The 20,158-nt window shown below is 35.8% G+C and overlaps 1 protein-coding gene across 1 annotated transcript in view; it reads left to right on the top strand.

Moving 5' to 3' along the window:
• Positions 1-385: 385 nt before the first annotated feature.
• WDR72 (WD repeat domain 72) overlaps positions 386-20,158 on the top strand; it is an 88,046-nt gene continuing 68,273 nt past the window's right edge. The window contains exons 1-12 of the mRNA XM_054272899.1: positions 386-538; positions 1,531-1,637; positions 3,381-3,459; positions 5,935-6,109; positions 6,626-6,702; positions 8,445-8,564; positions 9,644-9,789; positions 10,151-10,247; positions 12,622-12,763; positions 13,046-13,291; positions 13,689-13,909; positions 15,213-15,408. Of these exons, the coding sequence (XP_054128874.1) occupies positions 386-538; positions 1,531-1,637; positions 3,381-3,459; positions 5,935-6,109; positions 6,626-6,702; positions 8,445-8,564; positions 9,644-9,789; positions 10,151-10,247; positions 12,622-12,763; positions 13,046-13,291; positions 13,689-13,909; positions 15,213-15,408 (1,759 nt within the window). The remainder of the gene's footprint in view (positions 539-1,530; positions 1,638-3,380; positions 3,460-5,934; positions 6,110-6,625; positions 6,703-8,444; positions 8,565-9,643; positions 9,790-10,150; positions 10,248-12,621; positions 12,764-13,045; positions 13,292-13,688; positions 13,910-15,212; positions 15,409-20,158) is intronic.

Genomic DNA, 20,158 nt, shown 5'->3' with positions numbered 1-20,158 from the left:
TCCTGCTGTTGCCAGTGAGCAGTGCTGCTGGTTGGAGGGAACAAAGGAAATGTTGTGTATTCCACCAGCCCCATTTGGGGAGAACAATGTGAGCCTTTCAGAGCTAAGCCAGGCTGTGTGAGGCAGCACACAACTCTTGCTGCTGATGATTCAGTATTCTCATAGTACTGGTCCCTGAAATTGTTAGTGTGATGTTGGCAACAGCAAGAAAATGTTTCAATGCCTTATCAGTGTCTTACAGCAATATTTTATAGCTTCCCTTTCCAGGGAAATTAATGTAAGAAATGTAATGTTGATTACATTCCCCCTTTTTTCTAGGTGATTTTTTCCTCATGTTTAATCCCATTTAGGATCATCATGACTTGTTTGTTTTCAGGTGTTGATCATGAAGGCATCTGTACCAACTGTGGCTGTGTGGGGGAGAACAGCTCCCTCTCACAGCATCACTGCTGTGATGATCACAGATGACCAGCAGACCATAGTTACAGGGAGCCAAGAAGGACAAATATGTCTCTGGGATCTTTCATCAGACTTACAGGTTTGTGTCCACTGTGCTACAATTTGCCAAATAGACAGGAGTTTTATCTTTTAGTATTGGCAATAGGATTATCCAGACTCGTGCTTATTTAGATGAATTTTAAAAGATAGTGTGATATTTGTTATAGGAAACTCATGAAGCAGAAAGTGAAATGCCTGTATAAGCAACCTGTAATCTTCAGACTTTGGAGAATTTTTCACGGATTAGCATGCCCTGTGGATTATAATTTGAGACTTTGTGCTCTGAGCAGTGACAGCAAGTAAATATATACAATTATCATGATTCATCTCTTGTGAAGGTTTTTTTTCTTTTGTAAATCAATTGCTAAGCATGACCTGTCATTTAAAGAAAAAATATTCATAAAACCAAATCTAAAATCTACTAAGATGGAAGCAGCAAGATGAAAGTTTTATTTTTGATGTAACCAAGATGCAAATTATTGCTTTATTTCTTTTCCTCACAATAGAGCAGAGTCAAAACCCTTCCTGGTTTTTTTATTCTGTGTTTCTAGAACTATGTTTATATTTTTTTTATATTTAGTTGCCCCATTTGGACTCAAACACAGTCTGAGAGTTGGCCCTTTTATGAGGCTACCTTTTCCAATTAAGACCTTTGCATGCAGTGATGATAATCAAGTTATTTAAATGTGAAACATGTGCTTAAGAGCTTCGGTTTATCAGTTTCTACTTCACTGTGCCACTTTTAGTGCTTGCTGAAGGGTGAAGGCCAGAGATGTCCTGCACATTGCCTGTTTTATAATATTTGATGTTCCAGACATTCTTCAGATGATGAATGTAGTGAATACAAAAACTTAGCTTTTATGCAAACTCCATAAAAATTCTTCCACATCTTTCTGCATTCCAGAAACGTGATGGAAGAATGTAAGACTATGAAGCAGATCGGCAATTATAGATTGACAAGTTCTCTTGGTTTTAGATATCCTTAGTTTATATAGAAATTGTTTAAGGTAAATGATTATATTGTTCTCCTAGATTTCATCTAAAGAAATGCTCTTTGGCCATACTGCTTCTGTAACTTGTTTGGCAAAAGCAAGAGAGTTTGAGAAACAGCCATATGTAGTAAGTGCTACTGAAAATGGGTAGGTAACTGAATATTCAATTATTCATTTCTTAAATTATGAAATGTGTGTCAAGTGTAGGTCAGATTGTGCATTTGCAGAAATGTTTCAATCCACTTCCATGATATTAAAATGATAGCAGCTACTTAGGATAGTGACTACATTGTTAATATACAATAGTCCAACTAAGAGCATGTCCCATGGACAACAGAAAGGTTTGGCAGATTCACATATCCACTTAGTATTCAGAAGAAGAATTATTCCAAGGGGTCGACTAAACCCTATTCAAAGGGAAATTAATGGGTTATTGGGGGGCATCAGCAATTCAACAGCATTTGAGTATCATGGTGTTTTTCTGTGTTTCTTTCTGAGCTCAGACTCGAGAACTGAAGCAGTAGAAGAGGCTAATGCACTCTGATCGAGTTTATGGTTCCTCAGTCAGTACCTATGGAAACAGAATGGGCATGAATTAAAGGCATATGTGCTCCTTTTCTGTATTTAGATCTGATGTGCTGTTTTGGAGAATATCCTTTCAGAGGGCCCTGATCTTGCACCTTGTCTGCTATGTGTGTTATGACATAGCCTGTCACTTGAGTCAAACTATTTCCTGCATTTCTGCTAAGTTACACTTAAGAGTATTTGATAACATTTTCAGCTGGGGTTTGAAGACCAGTTAGGATTACATCTGTTAGAAACAGTTAGAGCTACCTGCTTGGTTCCTTAAGGGCTTTCTTTGTCTTGTTCTCATATAAACAAGGAAAAAAGCATTGCTCTGAAAGGTTTCACAAACAGTATAAAGCTTTCACCTAATTTGTGACTTTGGATCTACCAACTGTGATGCTGCTATTGCTCAGCTGAAAAATATTAAGAAATAATGCTTTGAGTTTAGCATCAAATGGGAAAGTAGGTAGGTTAAAATGTAAATCACTAAGTAGTATTTCTTATATAATAAAATGCTGTCCCCAGTGTATTCTTTTAAGTCTTGATACACAAAATTTCTTGCAATGTAATGTGAGAAATAATTGAGTGTTTCAGTTCTGGAAGTAATGTTTGTTTTTTTAATAACATCTAAATGCATCAAAGTTTACCATTCAGTTGCTGAGCTATGGTATCTCATACAGCCGCATTTACAACATTTAATTTGATTTTGTCTTGTAATCCAGTCCCACTGCATGTTGAATAATGTGTAGATAAGGAATGTGTGCCAGAGTCTCCTCAAACAACCTTAAGTGTGTCCAAGTGTAGCTGTAGTGTTGCACAGGTACTCAGGTGGTTGAGTGTATTGAGAGCAGATTTTGGGAACAGCCTCATGATGGCACTGTTTCTTCTTAACAAACGTTGTTCCTCTCAAGAATTGAAGTCTGATGTAGGAGAAGATGCATGATGCTTTTTGAAACGTCTGGTTTAAGTTCAGTGAAATGAATCATTTTCAGGAGGATGTAGTTCCAGTGACAGATAGTTACAGTGACATGTTGACGAGCTGTAATGGCAGTATACCTACAATTTGTTGTAGACCAGAGTTGGTCTTAAAGTCAGGTTGGTTGCAAGGCAGCAGGGTGTAATTACCAAAACAAAAAGAAACAGATACTGTATGTCATCCCCTGCTAATGACTACATTTTCTTACCCAGCAATCTGTAACAAAAAGCTTTATAAATGACCAGACTACACTTAAATACAGCACTAAAGAAAAACTTGGTGGCACAAAATTATTCCAGCCAATTGAGTGGAAATGACAGAGAATAATATGAAGTTATCTTTGGCAGGGAGATGTGTGTTTGGAATGTCACTAGTGGACAGTGCATTGAGAACGCAAAGCTTCCTTATAGGCACACAGCAATCCATGTAAGTATAGCAGCTTTTCATGGGTTCTCTGTTCATTACCAGAGTTTTGCTTTATTAACATGATATTTTTCAGAAACAGCTTTAAATGTATAGCTTGTAATGTAGGAAAAAAAGACCCTGTCACAAAATAAGTATTTTTTATCTTTTTCAGGTTTTTTTTCCTCTAAGAAAATAATTGAGACTTCTGTGTTTTTCTGCATTCCTTAATCAAATCAAGCCGATAACTTTTAAGCTGCAAATATTTGAAATGCAGTATTATTAACTTACTGTTTGTGCATCAGGTAGCCAAGTGAAATGGTCTGTCTTTGCTCTTGTCTTGTTAAAATTGTGTGGAAGCTTCAAATTTGATGTTGGCTTTTTCATGACATTTTAAAAGTACAAGTAATCTGGCCAAACATGATGAGACAACTGCTGAAAGACTTATTTTTAAGCTTTTGAATGGTTTTGGTGCTGAACTCCTGACCTCCAAAATAATTCACCCTGTTTTCAAAAATACACTTTCATTCACTGCAGAACTTTAGGACAAATCCCTTATTCTCAGAAACTTTCAATATTGCTTTGGATAATTCAGGTGTCTCCAGTTGAAACTATATCCAGGTAAAATAAGTATCTAGGTTTTGAAGTGTGGGAGGATTTGAAATACACATGTGAGTGAGACTGAGGGGCCCAACTTCTATAGGTTTGATTCTGGGACATGGTTTATTTCTGGATGTGTTAGTAGAGGAGATGCTCAGGATTCCTGTGTTAGTTAAAATGCTCACTCTCTTCAGTGAGGAAGTCTGAGGTGGAACTAAGGCTCCAAATGATGGGTATCCGAGCCTTCATGTAACTCCAAAGCGCAGCCAATTTGTAATCCAAAGTTTTTAACCCTTCCAGAAGAAAATGTTTTTCCTGACACTGCTTTGGTTAATATGAGGAGTTCAAATACAGTTGTTCATTGTAAAGGGAAGAGGAAAAAGCTTGGATATATTGCTGACAAAAATTATGAAAGATTAACTTCTTAATTTTTTTTACTTACCCTTCAAGTAGGTGTAGCAAGTACTTGCAGAAAATTGGTAGTTCCTCTCTATTTAAAATGTGCTAAACCTAATTGTGGCTAATAATTATATTTGTTTAATAACTTGGGCAAAATAGAAAACAGGAACATCTAACAGGAAAGCTTAGGGAAAAGTAGGTGTTGCCAGAAGGGGAAACTGTTCTTAAAATGCCTCCTTCTGATAATTATAATAAATTGTGTTTTTCTGTTGCAGATTTTCTGTTGTGTTTTGTTGTAGATTTTTTCCTTGTTGTTCCGTGGGGAATGGTTGCTTGGGCTGTAGTTAATGTTTGGTTTCAATTGAACTACTAACCTATCTGCTCTAGTAGGTTCCTTTTGTTCAGTGTAGATGATTTAACTATGAATGGCAGATGTCAAGTAGTGCAAACTGAATATTTGCCATTTGAAATGAAATTCAACACCAGGGTCAACACTTAAACATTTGTGGCTCTTAACCAGTGTGGAATTTTCTCAGAGGAATTACTGACTATAAAAATCCTCTATTTCAAGGCTAATTTAAGGGTAACAGTAATTGTAATTTCTAAGTGTTTCTGCCTCTGTTTATTCATAATATCTGTAGTACTATTTATCCTATTTCCAGTTTTTTTTACTACACACTTCAGTTAATTTACTGAAAAAAACCAAGAATTATTATATAACCAAAACTGTACAGAAAATTTGTAAATGAGGTGCGGCTTTTTGGGTTGTCTGATATTTTTGTCTGACTAGATGATTGTTCCCTTTAAGGTTAGTAATAAATGTAAATCTGTTTTGAGGTGGCTGTGTATGCATTTATAGAAATTGTTTAAAATTACAGCTAGACATACAATGCAGATGTCGTTGCACATATAGAACACCCAGCAAAAAAAAAAATCCTCATAGTCACTCCTCTGCACTCTGTCCCTTTGCTTTGTCTGTTGGTTTTTCTCCCTTTGTGATTGCTGAGAATAGTTCTCGGAAGATTCTGAGCACTAGGGTGTTTAATGTCAGAATGAAGAATATCCTATGGAGTAGAAATCCTTCCTGGAAAGTAATCAGTAATTAATTATGAAAAATTTAATTATGAATATTCTGCATCTGATTCTTCCTTTTCATACAACTGTTGATGACAGGAGGTTTATGAAATGTTTGGAGAGGGGCCTCTCAGAAAAACAAGTCTCAAACTCTTTAGCAATTTATAGGGAAAATTAACACCTGACTTTCTTCCAAAAATTACAGAAATCCTAATATGTAGGAAGGACAGATGCTGCTTTCAGTCTGAAGCACCTTTCACTAAGCTGCGTGCCTTGCGAGTGTCACTAGTAATATTGAGTATGGTTTGACATATGCCTCAGATTTTTTAGTGATGCTACAAGTGTTGATTATGACATGTTCAGTGTGAAAAATCTTCATGCCATTTGTGTATCTGTGTGCTGACTCTCTGCTTTCCACTTGGACAGTATTACCATTGCTCATTCCGAATGACAGGTGAAGGCTGGCTTCTTTGTTGTGGAGAATATCAAGATGTTCTTATTATTGATGCTAAAACTTTGGGTGTTCTTCACACTTTGTCATCATCTCAGTCCTCTGATTGGATAAAATGTATGTGTGTTGTACACTCTGCAAGAATTCAAGGTATATGTTTTACATGTATTTATGTAGGTTAATTAAATTGTGATTACATATTTATGTATAGATGATATATTCCTGCTTGATTTAATATCAAATCATTTCACAGAAAGGTTAAGGTTTCATTGATAGCACAAAAGGTGTTTTTAAAGCTCTTCTTTTATTTAATGTTTTTAGAGAAAAAAACACCTATACTGGCTGTAAGCAGCTCAGTTCTTGGATTTAAGTATAAATAAGTTTTGTAATATCAGAAAAATTTGTAAAAAAATTTTTTGTAATTGTAAAATTTTGTAATTTGTAGAATTTTTGTAATATCGGAAAAATACCACAGTTCTGTGCCTTCTGTTAATACATTAATCACTGCTTGCTTACATCTTTTGTATTTCTGTATAATTTACTTTTTTTGTCTAAAGTTGATATTTCGTCTAAGCAGTGTCCTGCAGAATCCTTGTTTTAGTGCTGAACAGATAGGGGCTGTTTGAACTTGTTTCAGGTTGACTATCTGACGTTAACTTTTCACAGAGGACTCTTTAGTTGCAGTGTCTGTAGCTGGAGTTCTCAAAGTATGGGACCTGTCTTCATCTCTGAATAGCATTCAGGTCAGTGTTAACATGAATGTTCTCAAGTAAAGGCTGTATTGAAACAGAATATGAATAAATTTCCATCTTCTGGATGTGTATGAAATAGATTTTATTACTTTTGTTAGAAAATTGTGAAAACACGTCTTCATAGCATTATTTAAAATTGGCCCATTGGACAGCTCTTGCCTTGGCAGCTGTACTACCTTTTGGCCAGGCTTCTTGTCTTTTTATATTCCAGTATGCTTAAGTTGCAATGCTTTGCTGCTATCCTGATAATGTCTTTGAACCCCTTCACTCTGTCCTTTAAACTCAAAGCTCTTCAATATTGGCCTTTGTACTCCCTCTTCACCCTTATTACTCTCTTCAAAATGGTCCTTTAGATTTTGTTTTCCTCGGTCTGCTTTTCACAATGCTGTCTTCACTTGGAAAAGACTCTTGCTGTGTCAAGTGTCCTATTTTTCTACCTTCAAACTAACTCTTTTTTGGGTTAATATTCTCAGCAGCTGTCACCTTCTATGAACAAGTGCTAGAATTGGGATGCAATTTTTATGTTCTAGTTATACTCTAAAAGCTAGATTCACAAAGGGGCTTCTACAGTAAGACAGAAAAGGCAAAATATCAACAGACTTCTCTGAATGTTGGTAACTCACCCACTGCCTGGACAAACTGCAGGGTGTGGGCAGCACTACTTGTTTATAGGTCAAATCAGGCCCCTGAGGGGAGTCTGTCAAGTTTGATACCATCCTGGTGTTTTTGATTTATCTGTGGTGTTTTGGGGTGCATCTTTTCAACATTCCTAGAGCAAACCCCACTGCTGTGTTGTAAAAATTCTGAGGATTCTAACAACTGATTACAGATGTCAGAGGAACATATGGTGTGGTGCAGTCTTTTTACTGCCTGGGGGCACCTTTTGTGGAGGGACTGCTGCAGAGTTCGTAACAATCCAGCTAAATTCTAAAGAGCAGTGTTTTAATAAATATTGTTGGATTTACTTGGAATTAACTGAAGCTGCAAGATGTCATAAGAAAATGGTTTTCAGTTTTATAGGCATGATTCGAAGCATATATAGCCCTTCTCTGAGAGGTTTTGAGACTTGGTATCTTAAAAAGGTTGGTTTTGAGGTTGGTATCTTAAAAAACAGAAAACATCCATTTTAAGTGATTTAATCAATAATTAATAAATATCATTCCAATAGAATAATTTTGAGTGTGATGACTTTAATATGTCTGATATTCCCACAAAAAGTGTGAAAATACATACATTGTTTTTAGCAGCACATTTAGCAATACAAAGCTAAGAAAATGAATTACTTTTACACTACCTTTAAAGGTGTTAAGAGCAAACAGGACATGTGGCAACACCAGCATCTCAGACTGTTCTGGTTGCAACAAGAATGAGTGGGAAAGTAAAATATTCATCAGCTTTTTTGTATCTGATCCTCTGTTTTATAGGTGTTGTAGCTATTTTTTGACTGAAGAATACCTGGCAGATACTCATTGCAGCAGTTGGTATTTATGGCCTGCCTTTGGTCCTCCTCCACATTCATTATAATTTCTTTAAGTGAGATCACAGTTTGAGCCGCACTGAATGTTTACATTCTTGTGTCTACATGTTAGTTGTGAACCTGTTGTCTTTCTATTGTTGAGAATTCTAGCTTGCTTTGAATTTTGAAAGTCTCTTAACAGTGGGTTGTTTCTGTACTAAAAGCTCAGATATCTGAAACAAATTTTATAGCCTTTTTCCCCCTCTGTGCTGTAAAGGAGAAACAAAGTGTGTACGAGAAGGAATCAAAATCTCTGGACTGCATAAACTGTCAAGCAGTAAGATTTTGTACTTACACAGAAAGGCTCCTTCTTGTTGTGTCCTCCATGTGCTGGCAGGTACGTTATTGAGAATTACACTTCTTGTAAATGTTGTTAATTTTGAAAAGCTAATATGGTTTTTACATGCAGATACTTGTTTATCTCCTTAAGTTAAAGAAAGCATTCACAAATTGTCAAATATAATTATGCCTGCAACAATTCTTGGCTTATCTTAACTGTGTGAAAGAGATGAAGCTTTTATTTTTTATGAATGTATTTCTGCTTTAAAAGTTTAACTCCAAATTGGCTGGCTAGAAGGGGGTTTTACGTATTGGACAGTTTTAGACCACTGAGTGCATTATAGTCCCCTCCACAGCATTTGAAAGGGAGACAAAGAATAAAAATCCCTGTTTAAGTATGACAGAAGTACTCACAGTTGGCAAGTCCTCAGTAGTCTGGGACCTTTGTTTGTTGATAGCGGCAAAACTAAAGACCCCGGGCTATATTGCTTTTTCTTGAAGCTATAATAAAGTAACTAAAATAAAAAGAAAATAGCAGTTTTAGAGAAAACATAATATATTTCAACTGAAACTTATTGTAAAAAAATCTGTATTTTTCTTTTCCAAGGCTAAAATTTCTCTTACATTAATCACTCAATTATTTTAACATGTATACCTGATTCCAACATCTCTGTGGGGACAGGAATGGGTCAAAAAATTTCACATATATCTGGGTCAACTTCAGATAATGTACTTGTAGACTATCCTTGATGTTTCTTGGGCTACTTAAATTCTATAAAAAAGCATTTATAGAGAAAGTTCATGTGTAGAATGGATTTTTCACTTTTAATGGAAAAATATCTAAAATGTCCATTGATTTCTATTCATTTCTATAATGAGACTATAAGACCCTAACCCTAACGCTACTTTTTGGTTGGGCTTTTTTTTTAACTGTCGGTTTCTTTAACTTTGAACTGTATGGTTTGACTCTGACTTTGCTTTGTAGTTGATCAAAACATGTTAGGCTTTAAAAATAGTTGTTCAACTATGAAGAGTTGAACTCATATTCTACTTGGTGATTCACTGCCCAAACCCAGTTTAGGTTAAAATTTATTTGCCAATACTTTTTGTTTATGTTTTGTTCTTTTTCTGAATTAGGTCTATGATTATTGTGATTTCTCCTTGCTTTGTACTGAGTTCTGTAAGAGTGGTCAGTGCTTTGCTGGTGGGGAAGTGCTGGCAGCTTACAGACTTATCATCTGGACAGAAGATGGCCACAGTTACATCTACCAGCTGCTAAACAGGTGGGCTCAGATGGGAAATTCACACAAAAAGTTCAGGTACAAGATGAACTTTGGAAGGGTTACTATGGAAAATCTCTGCATGTTGCAAATGATCAAAAACCAGAACAAAACCACTTTGGCACTCAAAGATTTACCCTGAGTTTGACAGCCCTCAGTCTTTGTTTGACACAGCAGGGGACACAGGAATAAGATTAGCCATGTAGAACTTGGGCAGCTGGTGCTGTGATTTCAAAAAGTCTCCTGTAATTACTTATTTGGTTACCTTTAATTGAACTTGTGAATCTTGGATGTTACTGTTCTGCTTTCTGAAAAATGACTTTCTAAAGCTTGTATGTTTAAAATTTCTTGTTTAATTATACAGTGGCCTTTCTAAAAGCATGTATCCTGCTGATGGGAAGGCACTGAAGGAAACAGTTTATCCTCATTTACTCAGCTTTACTGGTATGAAGGAAAATAAGGTAAATTCATAAAGATTTGAAAGTTTATTTCTTGTCTGTTTGCCATAACCTGAATAATCCCAAAAGAACTTATGAATTCATCAGCAGATTTAATTTCCATAAAAACAAGTAGTAATATTTATTCCTTCATTTTAGAATTGTTGCTTACAAACTTGAAGAGGCTCATGACATATTTTGCCTGATTTTTGGCTATATTTAGGTTTTTTTTCGCAGTCGAAAAATGCCTTTCTCTTTGACTCTATATAGACTGGTTCTTGCTTCTTTTCTTTAATTTTGGCAGAAAGAAAAATATTTTTAACAAAGATGTGGTCTAAAATATTTTTGGAAGCTTCTGCTTTCAAATAAAATAAATAAAATCTCCCAACAAATACAACTATGACATAAAACCAAAATCAAAAAACGTAACCCATGAGCAAAATGTGAGCAGGTTACTTAGTTCTTGTTTTATTAAGGAATGTATGCATGTTCAATGTAACTATATAAATAGGTTGTGTATCCACCTGAAATTTAAGGGGTCTGAATTTGTGGCATTTTATCCAGAATACTGTGGGCTGCAGCCTTCAGAGGCAGAATCACATGCAGAACTTTCTTGCGCTGTGAGCAGACTGATGTACCCGGAGTGCATAAAATGAGACACATATGACTCTCTTCATGTCCATGGCCTTGGATTGAAGAAGTCTCTAATGTTAAGAAAAGAGGAAGCTGAATAAGTAGATCATCTCTACACTTTTGTTTGAGAATTTATATTTAGTAGAGCATGTCACACCAATTTCAAATTTGAAGTTACTGTATAGACAGGTATCCCAAATGGACACAGCTGTGTTGGAAAACCTACATCTTCACTCACTTTTTATGTTGTGTTTTGTGTGATCACACATAAATAAGGAAACCCCGATGGTTTGAAAAGAAGAAAATTCATTATAATTGGGTAATTGGGAAGCTGGGGAATGGGGGGAAGGAAAGATATGTGGGAGGCCTGCTTATTTGGGCAAAAAATGAACCAGAGCAAATAGAACAGATTATCCTGTGTAGCTTTGGTTCTGGTTTTTTTCCCCCTAATGCTGTTAATGAAGTTGCATTTGTTGGAAGATGTGGATTTAATTCCTGCCTGAAGTTGCTGTAGTTTGAGTGTTTGTGTGACATCTCAAGCAGGTTGTTAAGCAGTTTCTGAAAATATTCAGCAGAAAGAGATTTTTAATTGTAGCTGACTAGAAACATTGCTAAATATATACCTGTGTGAGGTTTTCTAGTGTTTTCTGTTGACAAATGTAGGCTTTTAGAAAACATGCTTGTTGCATAATCCTGTGAAGCCTGACAGATTTAATTTTCAGTTGAAGGGAAATAACATAAGCCATTCAGCTTTTCCCCAAATGCTGTGATCTAAAAATCAGATAGGATAACTGCTGAAGGATGCCAAAAGGTCAGGAAAGGTGAGGGAAAAGAAACAGCTAAAACACATGGCTTAGCAAATAATAGGGTTATGGTGGTGGTACCAAGTTCACATATGCTTCCCCCCAAATATATGCTTTTAAAAAAATAATTACCTGCTCTTTTTAAATATATCTGCTTTAATACTTGTCTTACTGTCTGAATAGTTTTTATAGCAGATTTGTGAGACAACCAAATCATCTGTGTGATCTGTTTTGAACTCCATTTTGAGACTATAAACCAAACTATTTTACAAGGCAGTTAATTATTTTGGAACTGATTATCAAAAATCTGTAAAAAAAAAAATCTGTAAAACTGTAAATAAGTTTATCAGGTAATGAGGTAATAAGTTTATGAGGTAATTTTAGAGAGTGATAAGCTTTCTCCTGGGCCTTTTTTCCGGGGTAAACAAGCCCAGCTCCCCCAGCTGCTCCCCATCAGGATTGTGCTCCACACCCTGCAGCAGCTTCATTGCTCTTTGGAAATGCTCAACCACCTGATGACTGAATGATGGTGTTAGAGGCTATTACCTGTGTAAAAGCATCATTCTTACCTTTCATTATTTGTAGTCATGCAGGCTGTGATGACTGAAGCTTTACTGAATTTGTTTTGATGCAAAGATTATCAATATTTCACTGCATTGTTTTTTCAGCCTGCCCTTGGTCCTTACGCTGGTGAAACTATAAACCCAGAGAGACCTCCCAGTCTACTTTTCCCTTTAGGATATGAGTGTAGCCAAGGATGCTTGCAAAGCAGGGGTGATCCTTGAGGGGTTTGTAGCAGGCAGAGTGGACTTGGTCTGAGCAGGATTTAGTGGCAGATAAACAATCAGCTGTGGTTTATTCTGTATTTATATAGCTTTTGATGAAAGAAACCCCCTTCACATTTACAATTATTATATTATCTGTTCTCTTTCCAAATACTGAGTTACTGTTGTTTTTGACAGAGTCTTCCTTCTGTCATGGGCTTCATGAATGAAAGAAAGGAGCCTTTCTACAAGGTTCTTTTTTCTGGTGAAGTTTCAGGACGGATCACTTTGTGGCACATTCCTGATGTTCCTGTGTCAACGTTTGATGGTTCTCCAAAAGGTTTGGCAATTCTGGCTCGTTAAAACCATCTATTTCATTATGTCTTGGAGTCAATTTTCATGAAAATCAAAACTTTTTACACTAGAAAATGATGCTCATTTGTTCATTGTGTAGTGATTGCTTGAAGTTAGGAGGAGTAGCAACTGCTGACTTTGCAACCCTAGACTGCAGAATGGATAAGTTAAGGGAAGTGATCAAGAGATTAAGAGGTGTACTTTCTTTAGTTTGGCTTTTTATATTTTGTTGTGCATAAATAAAATCCTCTCTTGCCCTACCCTCTAGAGATCCCAATTACAACCATGTGGACTCTTCAGGATAATTTTGATAAACATCATTCCATGTCAGAGGGGATTATCGATGAACTTTGTGGATCTGAAGATGGATTTGGAAGTGCAGTTGTCAGTTCCTCTGTGTACATACCTGGTCTTGATAAGCTTGTATGTGGATGTGAAAATGGAAAAATTTTTGTAACATTAGGTTTAGAAACTGCAAGAGCAAGACTTTTAGAAAACATATCTTTTCTTAAAGGTAAGTTTTAACAACTTGTTCAGAGTCATCTCAAACACAGAAGACTTCATAATTCTGGCATCACTTCCAGTGATCCTTGTAAAAATTCTCTGAAAAGCAGGGCTGGCAGTCAGGAATGGAATGAGGAGAATGGAAGATTATGATGATCTTTCTCCTTCTGTAGCTGGTTTATTGGATCACAGCTTAGTACTACCAAGGTGCTTGCAGTAATAGGAATCTGGGAATGGCTGTGGGATTGGATAGCCTCTAGAAGTGAGATCTGTGGCATGTCACTGTTTTGGCATTCTTTGACACCATGTAAACTCTGGTTATATTTATCCTGACTTTCAGGAAATGTGCTGTAAAATATGGAACTCCTATTCTTAAAGAGCAAAAATAATGTGTCATCTTGTTTCAGATAATCTACCTTATAAGGTTCTGAATGGTCACAGTAGCAGAGTCACTTGCTTACTTTATCCACATGACAAATCAGTAAGATTTGATCCCAGCTGGCTGTTATCAGGGGGCCAGGATTCTGTTGTGATCTTGTGGGATATATTTACTGGAGGCATCCTACAGCAGTTTAATCTGCAGTCTGGTGCAGTGACAGAGCTCTTGCGGTCCCCAGAACACTACAGAGTAAGTAAAAGCATAAAAAATGATGTCTCAAAAAACCCTCTGTATACCCATCTGTGTGTGTATATATTTATATGCAAGAGAAAATAAAACACTATCTGGCAGTACTTTAGCCCACACTACTTTATGCTTAATTTACCTTCACTTAATCGTTGTCTTTGAAAGTTGCTTTTAATTGCAAGGAGTTGAGTTTTTGAGTTTGTAACATATTAAATTGAAACTCCTAACATTCTATTCACCATTTTTATTGTCATAATTATTGACTTATATGTCAATCTGATTAGCTCCTCCTGAAATTTAAAAACTTACTCAGTGAGGCTAGGAGCTTGAACAGACTATTTTAATCTTCTCTGTTGGTTCAAAATATATACACTTCATTTTGGTTCCTGACACATCTTTTTGGTCCTTTGTGTGTACGGTTTTGCATTTAATGATATTGAGAATAATTTAAAGCTGTGTTCTAATTAATTAAATTTTGAAGTTAAATTTAGGTGAAAATGTACTGCACTGAATGTTCTATATAACTTTTGAACTATGTATTCTGTGGGGCTGGAATTTCAATTTTTCCTCTTACAAAGTCTTCAAAGACAGATTTGATACTTATCAATGACTCACAGTTCACTTACATGCCAAGATAAAGTACGCAAAAAATGGTTTCCAATAAAAAAGTTTTTAATATTTGTAAAATGCCTTTTCATCTTTGTTCTGAAAACTGAATAGGATTTAATGCCTGCCTGGCTTGTGTTTCAGTCTTATTTAAAGAGCTGAATTGTTCTGTGGGGGAATTCCTCTGTGTGTCACCAAAAATTATTTGCAGGAAGGGAAGGTTTTGCAGGATCAGATCCATACAGTATGAAAGGAATTTGTAACGTCTTTTTTTTCTTAGAAATACATTACTCTTGGCTTTTTAGACCTGACATAATTTTATATCACATGAACACCAGTTTGGTTTAAGGTAATTTTTTTACTACTTTCTCTTCTAGGACAACTGCTACTGTATAGTTGGTTATATAATCACTGCTTTGATATGATAAATATTGTGAATAAATGGAATTATAATTTAAATTATTATAGTTAAAATACTGGGAAAAAAAAGATGAAGGTATGTTTTCTTGTCAGGAAATTAGTTGTATAGTGAGCCTGCTAAAACAAGTTGAAGATGCTGGCTGTCATAACACATAATTTTTTTAAAATTAATATGTTCTGGGAAGGAAATCACTGGAATACTCTTCCTAGGCCTTTTTAAATGATGTGGTTATGAATTATAGTGGTTACAGTGTTGAAACTGGAGTTTTCTGTTTTGCAGTTGAAAGAGCAGAGTATAGTGTGCTGTCTGTGCAGTGACCACTCAGTAGCAATTCTACACCTCCAGAAGAGACAATGTCTCTTACATGCTAGAAAGCATCTGTTTCCTGTGAAGAAGATAAAATTTGACCCTCTTGAGAATGTGCTAATTGTTGGATGTGAAGACAATTCAGTTTATATTTGGGAAATTGAAACAGGTAATAACACCAAGGGTCATCCTATTTGTTTGGATGTTTTGGTCACTTTCCTGAAGGTTTTTCTGTCCCATGGTGTTATTTATAGAAGGGCAAAACATTAGTAGAAATGCTAACATATTGATTGTATGAATGGGAGAGTTTCAATGTTTATATAAGCAAGGAAAAAAGAAAATTTTCTTACAGTTCAAGGTATGCCACTAGTAAAATAGAATGGCTTAAGTCTCATCCTGATAGTCAGAACTTTAGCTGACATGGTTAAACGTGAATTGAGTAGAATACTCCTGAGAGCTATAAATAAAAATTAAACTTACTAAAGAGTGTGATGTTTTCAGTCTAAACTGTCCCAAGTTGAAGCACAAAGTTATGCTTTCTTCCAAAAATTCATGATCTGAGATCTTTTGATTTAATTGATGATCAGTTAATAGTGGAACATAATAGCAAAGCTCATAACTGTGGAGACAGCAAAACTAAAGGTAAATGTTTTCAGGTTAAACTGTAGATTCCCAGGTGATTTGAGAATGCAATGCAGATTCATATGGGTAATAAATGCACTTACTTGAGCTTGGACAGACAGGACTATGAGGGGTTATAATGGCATTAGGCACTAGGAGTGTGCAGGCAATGCAGAGCTGTGTGTCTTGAGAGGAGGGAGGTGCATTGAGTCCAGAGCCACTGAAGTGCGCAGCATGTGAAAACTGTATCAAAATGCAATTTTACTAACTGACTCCTGAGATTACAATTTATTTTACAGGTGATTACAACACACTGTCTACACTGTTTGCTCTAGACAAAACAGGAAAAAATAGAGTATATTTGAACTGTCCCCCCTTTATTCATAAAACCATTGCCTGTTTCAAGATTAAAGAGGAAGTAAAATTGATACCACTGCTCATGCATATTACATATTCAGTACAGGGTAGAGGTGGCTAAAAGTGTGCCTTTATGAGTATCACGGAAGCATGAGTCCCACAGTCACCACCTCACACAGGAAGAGATGCTTTTATTTGCTCTACAGTAGCAAATAACAAATCTTTTTTGTTGTTGCTCCTGTTATGCATTGCTGACTAAAAGGTGCCATCTAGGGTCAATACCTGAGAAAGCCTAGTAGGATATACTGTAGCTGCTTTAATGTTGAATTACATCTGTATTGCAGCAGAACACAAGAGGTCATGGCGTTGATCCTTGAAATTGGCCTGACCTAGATCAAGAGCTATGTAGATACTTCAGTGGCACTCAGGCAGACAAAGCATTGTTCAGATGTGTGACAGAGATGCCACAGCATCACTGAGGCACCTCTGCAGGAGCACAGCGCCTTTCATTAGGATTTCATCTGTTGGCAAATAAATGGGCAACCACACAGTCCCACTTGCCTACACGGTTTCCTCTGAACATGTTCCCTAACTCAGTTAAGTTGGATAAAATCTGAGTGGTAGCCTTGTGCTTGAATTCTGTTATGGGAAGGGACATAAGATAGCTTTTATTGCTTCTGCAGTCAAAAAGTGTTTATGTTTCTTCTGGCTATGCAGTTAGCTTCATGACTTAGGCTTTGCCTCCAAGTTAAAGTCAGTGCAGTATTGTGCAGACTCATATATCACTGTTTGCAGTTAAAAAATGGATCTGAACAGTGTTCCTGTGCAAAAGGTAATGGATAGCTGGGAAAACAGCCAGTCTGTTTAGAATTTCAGGCTGTGGATTAAGAAATTTCTATGAATATTTCAGTATTTACACTGTTGTAGAGTCAGCAATAATTCTGTTGAATTTGACAGGAGACTTTAGTAAAGTTTAGGGACTTAGTACCACTTTGACTCTAGAATGGCTCTTCCATCATGTAATTAATAGGGTACCCCTTAGAACAGATCGAAGATTTTGTCGTTGTCCAGTTTCCTGTTACAGAGGTTGACACATTTGTACAGAAAGAATTCCAAAAGAGCTAAAAATGTTTGTCTCAACAGACTCATGATTATCACTTTATGAGGCACAAGAAACTTTGTGTCCTAGGTTAAACTCTAAACCAGTGTTACTTCATATATAACTTGTACTCTCTTTCCATGAGATTTAAAAAGATGGCCTTATTTTATGTGATCACTGGAAAGTTTTCTGAGAACAATTGTCTACATATTTTCTAAGTAAATAGGATTTTCAGCATAGCTTATGCTGAAATGTTAAATACTAGGAGTATGGTTGACTTCAAGTATAATTTTAGTCTGTATCTCTTCTCCACTGACTACAAACCAAGTCTAAAAAAGGTAGGGGATAAAAAGGAAAAAGATAACTGCCTGTTGCTCTTACAGGTCTAGAATTAGGTACATTCATTTAAATCCTTTATTCCCTTGATTTAAAGAGCAAAGTGAAATTATTTGAAGTTTGAATGTTGATATTGCATCTGCATGTGGGTAGTGATACAGAAAACAACACAGAGGCCATGAAATATCATCAGTGTAGTTTAATGCATTTTACCTAAATTTTAATATATGGATACGGCAACCTTCCATTACAGTGGAATATCTTTCCATGACAATGAATATTGATCTAATCTTACATTTGGAATATTAATATAGTATGTGTACAGGATATTCTCCAAACTTGTGTTCTAGAAGACAAATATGAAAATCAATAACAAATTTTATTCTAATTAAAGTGCAGAATATTTCTTCCAATAGCCACCACTTGAAAACCCCCTCAATAAGGAAATTAGCTGTTATCTGTATTGCTTTTACATTTTCCAAACCATTTGGTATCTTTGCTTTTTTAGAAAAGTAAATATGATTACAAAAAGATACAATAATAAAAGGATCAAAGGATTTTTGCTTACTGTGTGCAGCATATGGCAACATGTCTACCAAGCTGCCTTTAGATCCAATGTATATAAAGAGTGAGGAATGAATGGGTGGGCTTTAAATAGCAATCTTCCTTGCTCAGAGTTAATAATCTTCATTTTTCAGTGATAAATTGTTTTTTCAATTAGTATGAGTTTAAAGTGAATTTATTCCTCAAAGTTCATAATACTTGCAGAAGGAGTCATTTACTAACTTCCTGTTACTTTACTTTGCTTTGCAAGCCTTGCTCTGTTTTATCAAGGATATGTTTAGTTTGGGTTTAAAGATAGAATAACATTGCTTAATAAAACTTCAGTTTATTGTTCAGTTCTCATCCTACATATTTAGCTTTACACAATGTTGTGGTTTTTTCATACTCCCCTAGGGAGTGCAAATTTTCAGAGCTATCTTACATGCTACTAGCTCCAACATGAAAAAAAAATTGAAACATATGCCTAAAAATATTTTTATGAGGTCTGATCTCCTGACTAGTCAAAACTAACCCTGCTTACTGTCCTTGCTAGAAAAGGTCAAAAATCATCAATAAATGATAGACAATAACTAAATATACAGTGTTTTGTTTTATCCACACTGTTCATGAATCACTTTCCCTATTTGTGCTGTACCTAAATCCTTTTCTGAATAGAATACTTTTCCTTGTATTTTGACACGTTTGTTATCACAGTATCTGAGTGCTTAGTAACAATAATTCTGCCATTTTCTTTATAAGTGCAGAAGTGTTACAGTTGTCTTGGCTTCTAATGTCTGCATCTAAACATACCAGAAATCCTAAGAATGAGAGTTGTTTACAGAATTACTCTGAGAACACTCTAGCTGGTATGTAGTTTTAAACCCCCCATTTTTTGATATATTGAGTATACCAGAGAGTGTACATAGAAGTACCCGCTACCTCAATTCAGAGGTTTTCTTTGCTATTCCCACCTGTTTTTGCAAATGTAGCATCAGGGCGATACTGATGTATTTATCTCAGGGTTTTTGGTAGAGGTGAGTCTGTTCACTGTAAGGAATGTTTTGTCACCATGTGGAATGGTCTGTATGGAACTCTGCTTGAGCAAGCAGGAAAAGCAGCAGTGCTTCAAGCAGTGCTGTCACTGTGGTGGGAGCAAGGTGTCAGCTTGGAGGCTCAGTTCACAAAAGGTGAATGTTCAGCTTTGAGTCCATACTTTAAGGCATGAAGTTTTTCTGAAACACTTGTGTTTCATGACTTCAGCAAGAATGATTAATCGCTTGAGACACTTCTGCTGAGAATGAAAAAAAAATCATACCACCTTAAGGTAGCTGTCAACCATAGAAAATTTTACCTCAAGTGTTTAAAAGCTACAGAGGTATCAATAAAATAAACCAGTCTTTTAATGAGTTTTTAAGCCCTAATAAAATATGCAGTGTCTAAATTTAGTCAAATCCATCTGTATGATCATAAAAAACCTTATGAAAAATAGAAGAGAGTTCAGAAATACTCTGAAAGTAATTCTTGTTGCGTTTGATGCCGCATCAATAAACTTAAATGTTGCATAAAACCTCTGCTGTTTCACAAGTGCACCTGCCATAGAGAAAATGAAATTACTCTGCAGATAGTGATGTTATGGATGAATCATATTAATGGTCAAACATGCTGAAAGGTTTTCAAACACTGTTTAAAGATATTTTTATGTAGTTATGTATGCTCCAATATTTTTTAATTGGTGCCAACAGTGAGACTTCTAAACCTGTAGTAAACAGCAAGTATCACATGAATTTGAAGAATGTGAGAGGCAGGTTTTGTGTTGTTTGGCTGGCTTTTTTTTTTTCCTAAGTAGGCCTTTATTTAATGCATCTGACAACTTTTCTCATCCCACACAGAAATTAGGGATTAAACTGTTTAGAAAGTTAAGGCTGTGAGAAAATAAGTTGTATAGTTTTAATGAAACTTTGAA

Source organism: Melozone crissalis, unplaced genomic scaffold, assembly GCF_028551555.1.
Source record: "Melozone crissalis strain CALT ecotype California unplaced genomic scaffold, PUWL_Pcris_2 ptg000014l_1, whole genome shotgun sequence".
NCBI classification, from domain to species: Eukaryota; Metazoa; Chordata; class Aves; order Passeriformes; family Passerellidae; genus Melozone; species Melozone crissalis.
Note: the sequence above shows the minus strand (reverse complement) of the source record. Positions and strands in the feature narration are given on the sequence as shown.